Genomic DNA, 12,185 nt, shown 5'->3' on the forward strand with positions numbered 1-12,185 from the left:
CCAGATTTGGTCTCTGGCTTTTCACGGTCCCCCTGGCACCTCGTGGGAGAGGCCAGAGCAATTTAGGTTCTGAGACATAGGAAGTCGCAGATGGGTCGCTGTACCTGGGCTCTACACCGACGATCGCCCCTGACAGTTGTTCCAGGTTTCCCTTTTGCCTTTTCGGCAGTAACACAATTCAGACTCAGTGACAAACATAGGGCACAGTCGCCTTCTCACAACTTTGCTGACAATGGACTTTTACAAACACAGTCCCAGGTTTGGAAATTTGTCAAAATGATCACCTTATCAGCATGATCCTTCAAGTTTTCAGGGCTTGTTTGGGAAATACTGCGACAGAAATGGAAAACAATGCCCTGTCTGTAGAAATGCCACGTCATCGATAAGAGGCACAACTAAATCCATAATTACTTACTATGTTTCCATCTGGCCAAGTCTATTTCATGTATGTTTTGGAAAGTGACAACAAACATACAGAGGCATATCCTTTGAAACTGGAAGTACAAAATACAGCTTTCAATAAAAAAAAAAGAAAGGTGTGTGCTAGCATTTAATATCATAGGAATATTATTGGTAACACTTTTTGGATAAGGAACAGAATAGGTCATTTGGGGTTAAACTAGACTATCCCAAAGATATTGGCACGTACATTATGGAATCTCAGAGATCCAATATATTAGAAAAGAGAACAAAATAGGTGTCTGGAACCGCTGTAAGGAAACTGCACTGAAACTAAGGTGATAGACTTTTTTCAGAGTAGGAAATTCTGAGGGAGTTGGACGCTGCATTAAAACTAATGCAACAGATTTTTCTTTTACAGAGTAAAAATTTTGAAGTAATAGACTACTTCAAGTTACAATTCCAGACAACAGGTACTTTCTTGTTAGCATTTGGCCATGCAAATACATATCTAAAACCCTCAAGGGTTTTCCAAATAGTTGATGGCTGTGATTCTACAAAAGATATTGTAGTTAAAGATTTGGAAAATTACTACATTTCAATTTTTTTAAAAAAACAATACTGAAAAGTCCCATTGGAGACCGAGCATCAGCTATCTGAACACTTGGTACAGGGAGGCTCTACTCAAGATATCAATGTAAATATCATTGTGTGGGAAACACAGGGCAGGGATGACTACAGCTTCAATAATGAACTCTAATGAAGCTTCCATATGAATAACATATGCCCATTTGCCCTTGGTGGAATTACACATGGAATTTGAAATATCTTTTTTTTTAAGTCCATGTGTTCCTTAAGAAAGATAAAATCGCTCAGCTGTGGAAGAGTGCAGGCACCCAAATCCAGGAGGCCCAAAGGGTACCAGGTAAAAGAAATCCAAATTAAAATACCCCCAAACACATGTAGAATTACAGGCAACAAAAGCAAACCACCCTAATCAGAATGATTAAAAACCATAGATAGAGACAGAATACTGAAAGCTGCAAGATCAGAAAAGGAAATTGCTTATAAAGGAATCCTTAAGATTCTCAGAACACGTATCAGATGAAACCGTCCAGTCTGAAGACAGTGGTGGGATGTAGTGAGAAACACTCAATGAAATGAACACCTCACCAAGAATACTTTGCCCAGCCAGATTCTCATTCAGATCTGAAGGAACAGTATACTCCTTACAGATAAAGACAACTCGGGAACTCCACAAACTCAAAACTACTGTTATAAGAAAAACTGAATGGGCTGCTTTAAGACAAGCCCCACAAAGTACACCAGACTCCGACAGAAAGATGGCACAAATCCCTATCACAGTAATCTCTCTCATGTCAATGGACTAAATGCACCAACTGAGAGGTACAGAGTGGCAGGATGAACCCAACATTCCGCTGCATCCAAGAAATGCATGAACAACTAGAGCAAATGCAGACTCAACAATTCTCCAAGTAAATAACCCCCTTAAAAAGGCTTGGGTGGCCACACCAGTATGACCACGCAGACTTCAGGAAGAACTCACACTTCTAAATGTATATGCACCTAATGAGGGACCAGCAAATGCTTTCAATACTTAAAACTGCTGATAGACTTAAAGAAAGATACTGAGAGAGCAAGCTACACAACAGTAGGAGACTTCAACACCCCTTTGTCACCTCTCAATAAATCAACCAGACTAAAGCCCAGCAAGGAAATACTTAACTTGAGGGAAGAAATGGAAAAGAGAGCTTCTAACACATGCATAAGATGAGTGGGGGACAAGAACAGTCAAGAGTTGGATGAGGACCAAGTAAAGGGTGCTTAGAGGGCCCGCTCGGGATGGGGGATGAGAGCTGAAAGTACACCATAGACCGAGCATGATGGCCTTTCGATACCTATATTGCAAACTACAACACCCAAAAGGAGAGAGAGAGAGTAAAAGGGAATACCCTGCCCCAGAGGTCGGATGGGGTGTGAGGGATACCGAGATCATTGATGGTAAAGGGGCACTGGTGGAGGGATGGGATCGGTCATTGTATGACTGAAACGTAAGCACGGAAGTTTGTAAGTCTGTAACTGTACCTCACAGTGATTCACTTAAAAAAAAGTCTAAAAAAAATTGGGTGAGGAAAGGCACTGTTCTACTGAATGCAAATTCCAGGGTTTCTATATTCCCCAGATGTGGTCTCAAGTGTGATTTGGACCCCAAAATGGGGTGTAGGTGTTATACTGAGCTAGGGGAGCTGAGAAGGCAGATGGTTGAGAACTTGACCAGCAGGCTTTGAGAGGCCGATGACATGTGGGGCCAGCCCAGGTGAGTGCCCGGAGAATAGTGTGGACATTTGTGAGGGGCCCTGCATCACTTTAGCCCTGCCAGCCCATGAGAGCCCCAGGCCATTGAAACCCCAGTTGGAAACCCATAGGACAGGGCAGTGCAAATGGGTCTGAGTCAGGTGCACTGGGACACGGAGGCCGTCAGGGACTGGATGTCTCCACTATTCCAGAGCCGGGGGCTTTCCAGGACCAATTTCTTCTTGTTCCAAGTGTCTCTCCTTGGATGGCAGATGGCTGTTTCCTCCCAAAGTCTTCACCGGGGTCTGTCTTCAATGTTTGCATCTAGTTCTTTTAAGGACTAGATTCCTTCAAAACAAAACAAAACAAGTATATTTCTTGCATAAAGAGTTTATGGAATATTAATAGACAGGTTGAAATAGACATTAAGAAAACGCTAAGCAAAACAAAGTTAGATATGCAGTATCTTGAAGGATAATTGGGCATATAGCCCACTGCATGATTGTACCAGGCCATTTTTACTCCTAAGCAATCTTAGGTGACACCATTATCAAACTTGATTATTGTGAATAAGTGCCCTATACATTCATACAATTTAACGTACCAAATACTGATATAGATTGAGCTTTGATTTGAGTAAATTACATTCTAAAACAGTAATACAACTCTTATCGTTTAGCAACTAAACTTAGTGATTTAATCTAGTGTCACTTTCAGATATCATAATCAAAACACAAAGTAATGACAAACATATCTAGCCTCTTCTGAAGTTCAAGAGTAGGGAATGGGCTATTAAAAAAAAGTCTTTAAGTGTAAAAATAGCACTGTAGCACTGTCATCCCGTTAATCATCGATTTAATCAAACGGGCACCAGTAGCATCTCCATTTGTCCCAGCCCTGAGATTTTAGCATCAGCATTAGAGATTTATGCCCTCTCTCCGTGGATGCGGCATGATAGCTGGACATTCTTGGGCATAATGGTGATGTGCTTTGTGTGGATGGTGCAAAAGTTGGTATCCTCGAAGAGTACCACCAGGTAGGCACTACTTCTTGCAGTGCCATGACAGCCGAACTCTGGGAATTGCAGGTCAGTCTTGAAGCCCTGCATGATATCGCACACTACCCAACAATGGCAAAAATGGGTCTTAACTGTAGAACATTAAAAAATTACTGCTCACTCTGACATGTTAGCAAAATAGCCTGTGGCTGGACTGGAGTTGGGAAGTACTTTATATCCGGGGGCATGTGGGAGTCAAGAGTACAACCAGCCCTTGTCACTATCTGTAAACGACCGTTTCAAGCAGTATGTAGCACTCTGAATGACTACAAACTTGAAACACAATCATGTTCCATGTCTCGTGACTATAGAATGATCTTCCTTAGATCTGAGCAGAGAAAGGCACTTCATACCATCATTTCTAGCATTTGTGAAATATGATTTTTTAAAAAATGTTAATAGAAACATCTGATTCATGCAGAGGCCATAAAATTTTTCTTTCAGCATGTCTTTGTTTTGGGCCACACCTGGTGATGCCTGGGACTTATTCCTGGCTCTGTGCTCAGGAATCACTCCAGGTGGTGCTTGGGAGACCATTTGGGACACCAGAGATTAAACTCAGGTCTGCTGCATACAAGGCAAATGCCTTACCCACTATACTATTGCTCGTGCCCCCATTGATATGTCTTAAGGAAGAGTGAGGGGTTCAAGAAGAGTAAATTATGGAGGAAAGTATATTTTCAATGTATTTGAGTATATTTCTGATAAGTGTATTATGGCTAGGTAGCACTGCACTGTCGTTCCATTGTTCACAGAAACCAGTAACGTCTCCATTGTGAGACTTGTTGTTACTGTTTTTGGCATATCAAATATGCCACAGGTAGCTCTGCTGTGCGGGCGGGATACTCTCGACAGTTTGCCGGGCTCTCCGAGACGGACGGAGGAATCAAACCCGGATCGGTCGTGTGCAAGGTAAACACACTACCTGCTGTGCTATCGCTCCAGGCGAGGTAGTTTTATTATACTGCTATTGACTTAAAAAAAAAAAAACCTGTTCATATGGAACTCAGAATTACAATACCATAAAAATAATCAAATACAATAAATAAAAATAGGAAACCGGACACACGAAGAAATAGTTTAAGCTGCTTATCCAAATAGTCTGTCTCCTTTTGCTTTCTCAGATTTCCCAATGGAACTGATGTTTCTCATCAGAACCGCTTGTGGAGATGAAGGATAGTTGGTTCGAGACATTTTCACCCTCTCCTTTTCCTCTCCACACTTAATGCCATACATGTAAGAGGGCGAGAGAGCAGAGCAGTGAACATGTGCTTTGTTATGCAGGAGGTCTGGGCTTTTTTGCCCTAGCACCCCATGGGGCCCACACCCTGCCTCTGGACCAAGCACAGAGCTGGGAGAAAACCGAGTACTGTGGAGTATGGCACAAACAAACAAAAATCCACATAAAATAATAATGATTGATCACTAAAACAGATTTCAAAAACATTCCACATTTGGACAGCGTTATCTTTTTTGGTGGTGGTGGAGGGAGCATAGTCCACAGTGCTCAGGGCTCATTTCTCACTCTGTGCTCGGGAGTCACTCCTGGCGGACTCAGGGGACATGAGATGCCAGGATCGAACCCAGGTTGGTCACACGCCAGGCAAGTGCCTTCCCTTGCTGCCTGCCGCTCCGGCCCCAGCACCACTGTCTTTATCAGAGACAGGCTGTGTTTTTGTTGCCAGCCTTTCTCGGTGTACAGTGTCTGTGACATGGTCCTTTGTCATGCGGTCGGATGGCTTTCCATAGCATACCTTCTGTAGAGTTGTAGGAATGGGGCTATATATGGTCTAAGAATATTCTTAGAGTAAATGTAGGAACTAACTCAGTTTTTGCAACTTTAAGGGATAAATGAACATTTTCAAATAATGAATTAGCAAGAGAAGAGATCAAACTTAATATCTGAGGAAGTATTTTATATATATATATATATATATATATACACATATATATGTAATATTCTCCCTCTGGGAGAAACTGGCAGTCTTCTGAGAGTTTCCTGCCCACATGGGACAGCCTTGCAAGCTTCCCATGGTGTATTCATATGCAAAATCCAGTAACAAGCTGGATCTCATTCCCCTGACCCTGAAGAGCCCCCAGTGCAACATCGTTAGGAGGGCTGAGTTGAGATAGACTTCTAAGATCTCAGGGAAAGGACGAAATGAGATGTTACTGAGCCCACCCAAGAAATCAGTGATTAACGGGATATCATGATAGTAATATATGTAATATAATCTGACAGCCAGTGCGTAAGACCATGGAGGTAAAAGATGGGAGCCTGCAGAGAAAGAGTATAGAGTTCTTGCAGCTGAAAGAAACAATACGAGGAATACTCTGCTGAAAAACAGAGGCACTGGGAGGAGTGTAAGGCTTAAGTGAAAAGTGGTTCTTACAATAAGATGAATTTACTCTGATTGTCTGATATACTTAAGGAAGAAAACCGGTACAACATAACAAGCATAATTGGTTGGTGATCTGTCCTAGCAGAAATATTTTGAGAAGGTCCAGTATGAAAAACTTCGCTAACATAAAAATGGAGCTGAGTTTATCTGGATATAAATTTGAGTGTGACTAAAATTCCTATAAGACAAGTTGTTTATTCAATTTGTCCTATTGGTGATCAAAGTTTGGTTGAATGAATCCATTGTGCTAACTGATCTAAAGACTATGCAAGGCTGACATACATTTTCATATGCTAGTCACTTCGCATGTAGATAAAAAGGAGTGAAATAAAACCAGGCACCTTCCAGGGCTGGAGCAGCGGGAAGGGCATCTGCCTTGCATGCGGCTGACCCGGGTTCAATTCCCAGCATCTCATACGGTCCCCCGAGCACTGCCAGAACTGATTCCTGACTGCAGAGCCAGAAGTAACCCCTGTTGCATCGCCGGGTGTGGCGCAAAAAAAAAAAAAAAAACAAAACCCAAACCCAAAACCAGGCACCTTTCCTCTCTTTCTTAGACTACTGATTCCCGTCTTCACCTGGGGGTGAACTTAAACATTCTATTTTAAAAGAGATCATTTGCTTCCTGACTGATCCTAGGCAGCGAATAGAACATTAGCTCTCTTTCACATTTCATTTCACTTTTGCAAATATCTATACATCCGGGGAACCCTCCTCCCACCCTTCAGCCCTCTCTCATTTTCCTGCTTCTGTGTCCTAGGTGGAACGGAAGGGGCATCACTCCTGGCCTCCGATTCCAAGATTCTTGTTTCTGCGCAAACCAAACATTTCTCTCTCACCATCGCCCCTGGGTTTACTCAAGGGGCTTCTCTGCCCATTTCTATTCTGGTCCTGGTGGAGGTTCATGCGCAGAGGCCTCTTGACAGGTGTGAAGTTCCTTCTTCTAACTTGCCTGCTGGGGTTTGTGCCCATGTCTCCCTCCCAGGAAACGAGCCTTGTCCCTGGGCTGCCTCTGAGAAGAACTCAGCCATCACTGAGTCCCAAAACAACATTCTCCGCAACACACCCAACTTCAGAGTCCGCACCTCTCCTTGTTGAGGATGTGATCCAAGATTCTCAGAGCCCCGAGGGGCCCCTACATCTGAAGTTTCTTGGGCTGCTTATTTAACATGCAGATTTGAGCCAGTGTGGTAGTGCAGAGGGTAAGATGCATGCCTTGAATATTTTCAACCCAGGTTCAATCCCTGATGCCACATATGGTCCCCTGAGCCCAGAGCCAGGAATAATCCCTGGCAATCCCATGTATGGTCTGTAAACCAGAAATGTAAAAGCTAATATATATATATATACATATATATGTGTATATATATATATATATTTTTTTTTAAAGCAGATTCATGGGACAACTCCATCACCAAAGTGGGCTATGACACACCTCACATTCAACTAATGAGATTAAACCCAGGTTGGCCGCATGCAAGGCAAATGCATACCTGTTATACTATCTCTCCAGACCCATCAGGCTAATTTTGTGTGTGATTCTTAGGTCTACAGTTTGAGTACCTTGTACATACAACTCCAGTAGCCTCTACTCCCAAGAAATAGATACAGTATCTACACTCAGTGATATCTACTCTCTCTCCACTTAGCAGATAATTTTCCATTACATAAAGCATTCGAGTCACGTAGGAAGTTCTGACACAAAGGATGTCTCCTGGGTTCGTCTAACACACTAAACATTATCGTGGGATCTTAATTCTTCCCTACAATGAAATTCTTCCCTGCTACTAAAAAAGATAGGATGGAGATAATTTCAAGTCCTTACCTTGCAGACCCCTTTACAGTTAACCCCAGAGTCTGTCATACATCTCCGTTCTTGCCAAACTGCAGAGGACTGATCTTTGTGGTAATCACCAAAGTCAACTGTCTGGAAGAAAGCAGTATTAGTTGTATGATCTTCAGAACTGGATCTTACATAGATATACTTCAGTAAATATGAGAAGTAAAAATGCTTTAAAACTTTAAAATATCAATATCTAGGAAGACAGATCAGCAGAAAAGCATATATCTTGCATGCTTGGTTGTTGGGCTTATTATTCTCAGCCTTCAAAATATACACATACGCACACAAAACCCTAATTATTCTAACACCATTGTTTAACATATACATATGAAGGAGAAAGAATTGAGATTTGGGTTTTATGTGAAATGAATAAAGGGAGACTCTGGGTTGGTTGTAACCTATGTTAGCCTGGCTTGAGCCATGAAAAGTCTATGTGTTGTCCCCTTGTGTATATGGATAAACAGGTGGTTGTACAAGCTTAGATGACATCATTGCTTCTCCCCATATAAATGCCTGTTTGCCACATTAATGTACCACCGGATAAAAATGTTTATCCGGATTCAGTGGAAAGATCAATATGAAGAGAAAGATGTTTACAGCCTATTTTCTTTCTAGAATAACTGTCAAATCCTATGATAAGAAAGAAGGTCAAACATTTCCTAAGAGATTTCTCTCTCAACTTCCAGAACATTAATAAATACTTCGTGGGGCATTGTTCTTTTCGTTCATTTCTCAGACACCCAATCCTGAATCTGTAACTTCAGAATGATATGAATCCGGGAAGTGGAGTATAGATCAACACACTGAACCTTTATCTGTAGCTGAAATCTATAGCAATCGAACAGTATCGGAAGCAAAGACTGTTTAGAAGGGAAGCCATCTGAGAGCCACTTTTAAAACGCACACTTCCATCACTGGGTAGTGCGTGGAATTATGGTATTTGTCAACTATCCTGAAATATTGTTTTCTACAATGCTTAAAGGGAAAAAGAGTAATCCTTTTAATTTACTAAAACCAAAAACACTTTGTTACACGCTTGGGAAGCCGAACTCCCCAGACAAAATGTAACCTGTCTGTTGGTTAAAAACAAGACCCAAGGGGCCGGAGCGATAGGACAGTAGGTAGGGCGTTTGCCTTGCATGCGGCAGACCTGGGTTCGATCCCTGGCATCCTATATGGTTCCCCAGCACCGCCAGGAGTAATTTCTGAGTGCAGAGCCAGGAGTAACCCCTGAGCATTGCTGGGTGTGACCCAAAAAAGCACACACACAAAAAAAACCAAGACCCAAGCTAGCCCATGTTTGCTCATGGAGAAGTTTCTCCAGAGTGTGTACAGCCAGGCTGCCCATTATCAAGTGCCACTGGCCAAACTTCTAGAGCATCATTACACAGCCCTCATCCTCACTCCAGAGAGGCCTGGGAAATGTGACCACCTTTCCATTCAGCCTTTGTCCTATGCCCTGTGGGTCTGAGAAAGAGCCCTGTGTTTAGCTGTTCTTGTTTCTGAGCAGTTGCAAATAATCAGGTTATTTTTCCTATTTAAATACCAACCTTTCCCCTCCACCTTTTCCTAAAAGAAGCTAAGGACGTGTGGATTTGCACTTCAAGTATACGCTGCACTAGGTCCCTTTTAGAGGAGTTTAGAGAAGTCAGGAGGCTAAAAGATGTGCTAACAGGTCTGTACTGGAATGGATTGGTGGGCTGCTGCTGGGTATGGCGTGGCCTCAGGCGCCCTCCACATCCCTTACATCCTGGGAGGTCCACCAGCTGCGCTTCTAGATGGTTTTTCTGGGCTGGAGCAATAGCATAGCAGGTAGGGCATTTGCCTTGGACACTGTTCACCCAAGTTTGATTCCCAGTATCCCATATGGTCCCCCGAGCGCTGCCAGGAGTGATTCCTGAGTGCATGAGCCAGGAGTAACCCCTGTGCAATGCCAGGTGTGACTCCCCCCCCCAAAAAAAAAACCTAAATGTTTTTTCCATTCAGGTCCCCAGAGAAATGTTAGGTGATCCATGATATGGCAATAAATAAAATAAATCTCTCAAGTAAATCTCTCATTTGCTCAAGATTCTAAAGGAACTGATTTATTTTGGTTTGGTTTGGGAGTCATGCCAAACAGTGCTCAGGGCTTTCTCCTGGTTCTGTACTCAGGACTCACTCCTGGCAGTGCTCAGAAAACCAGGAGGGAGGCCCGGGATGGAACTCAGTTCGGCCACTTGCGAGGCAAGCACCCTACTCACTGTATATTGTTCCAGCCCTAAGGGAAGTGATTTTCAAACAATTAAAAAAATTTTTTTTAATTTAATGACCCCCGTTTGGAGTTACAATTTAAGAAATATTAGTCTTGGGGCTGGAGCGATAGCACAGTGGGTAGGGCATTTGCCTTGCATGAGACCAACCCGGGTTCGAATCCCAGCATCCCATAGGGTCCCCTGAGCACCGCCAGGAGTTATTCCTGAGTGCAGAGCCAGGAGTAACCCCTGTGCATTGCCAGGTGTGACCCCCCCTCAAAAAAAAAAGAAATATTAGTCTGGCACGAGGCTGACACAGGTTCGATCACTGCCACAACAAATGGTCTCATGAATACCGCCAGGCATGATTCCTGAGCTCAGAGCCAGGAGTAAACCGTGACACATAAGTCCCCACTAACCCCACCAAAAAAAAAAAAAAAAAAAAAGGAAGGAAGGAAAATAAGTCTCTAGACTCCATGGTACCTCTTCCTCTTCCGAAGAGCTTTAAAGACTGCTCCCTGTTTCCCTGGGGCCGTGACTCCTGCACTGTGTCCACACTGAGGGCAGCCTGTAGTGTTCCAAGGTCAGCACCGAAGGGTGGAGCTGTGAGGTCCCGGAATCCACGGCCTGCCTTTTCCGAGACCCCTGTAGAAAAAGAAAAAGAATCTCCCTGATTTCACCAGTCCATGAGGGGCTCATTTTCCCTAAGCTGAAAACAGAGAGAAGATTAGCAGAGTGGGAAGGAGAGGTACCTAATTAATTCCCCAGATCTCTCTAGATTATATTGCAAGTTTTGATTAGCCGCACACCGTGACTAAAATAAAATGATGTACAGTCGCTATAATCACGAAGGAGAGTAAGAGATGTTTCTTCCATGGAGATGTTATAGATAAAACGAACCATTTATCATAATAGCGTGTGATCCCCACATTCTTTAAGGACCCTACTTATAAATGGAAAGAAAATGCCAGCCCAAGATGGTTCAAATGGCCTTTGTACACATTTCCATGGGATCTAGGCAGATATACATTCCTCTCGATTCTGAGTTAGCCTCCACACGAATATTAGGCTTGAATATGGTATTTATATTTCTTATCGTAATTACATAACTGTAAAAGGTGTCTTCTTTCCAACTGAAAAAGACAGGAATAATTTGGGAGCTAATTACCAATTATAATTTGAATCATTTAAATGTCTGCCATTTCCTTGTACCTGTCATCAGCCTCCTGCATTTGATGAGAATTTTAGCAACATCTAGATTTTAGAGGAAAAAAAAAAAAAAACAACAACCAGCTCTGTGAGTGTTTCCATTAGAGTCTTGGAACCATAAAATATAAAATGAGATCAATCATGAAAGAAAAGAGCCCGCAATGGGGTTACTTCCCACAGAATAATTAGAACATTTTTATTAGCCGTCATAAGAATGCTTCTCTGTAGTTTGAACTTGTTCGCCACGACTTTTGCTGAATTCAGAAATAAAACACAGCTGCACGTTGTAAACAGTGTTAAATTTCCGAGGTATTGGCAACTGCGATCGCATCCCACGATTTCTAAGGGAGGAAGGGGCAGACTTTCCAAAAGGGGCCGCGAGTGGCTATTGTGGGCCCCTGGGGTTCTATAAACAAGATTGGTAGGCTTGGATGTTCTCGGAGCGTGTCATAAAAGCCAAGTTTATGGAAATCCAGGAAGGAAATTTATTTAGCATTGTTTGCCCCCGTGCCTTTTCTCTAAGTCAGTGGTGTTGGATTTGAGGGTGGGCCGAGGAGCATGTGTCAGTGAGAAGTAATACGTGCTCTCAGCTGTGACTTCCATGCAGAAGATGTGTTGTTTTCCTAGTTTGGGAAGACAGAGACAAAGTCTGACAGCTGGAGGTTGCCAGCTTGAGCAGATCGAGGGGCACTCTGTGTGAGTGGTGGCTGAAAGCTAGGACTCCACGC

The 12,185-nt window shown here is 42.9% G+C and overlaps 1 protein-coding gene across 1 annotated transcript; it reads right to left on the reverse strand.

The window, feature by feature from the left end:
* Positions 1-3,640: 3,640 nt before the first annotated feature.
* Positions 3,641-11,788, reverse strand: LOC101548139 (histone H3-like). Its single transcript, XM_004611550.2, has 3 exons — positions 11,662-11,788; positions 10,732-10,893; positions 3,641-3,834 (listed from the first exon to the last, which is right to left on the reverse strand). The coding sequence occupies exons 1-3, from the start codon at positions 11,786-11,788 to the stop codon at positions 3,641-3,643; spliced, it is 483 nt and encodes a 160-aa protein (XP_004611607.2).
* Between the last annotated feature and the right edge of the window lie 397 nt (positions 11,789-12,185).

The sequence above is a fragment of the Sorex araneus genome, chromosome 2, assembly GCF_027595985.1.
Source record: "Sorex araneus isolate mSorAra2 chromosome 2, mSorAra2.pri, whole genome shotgun sequence".
NCBI classification, from domain to species: domain Eukaryota; kingdom Metazoa; phylum Chordata; class Mammalia; order Eulipotyphla; family Soricidae; genus Sorex; species Sorex araneus.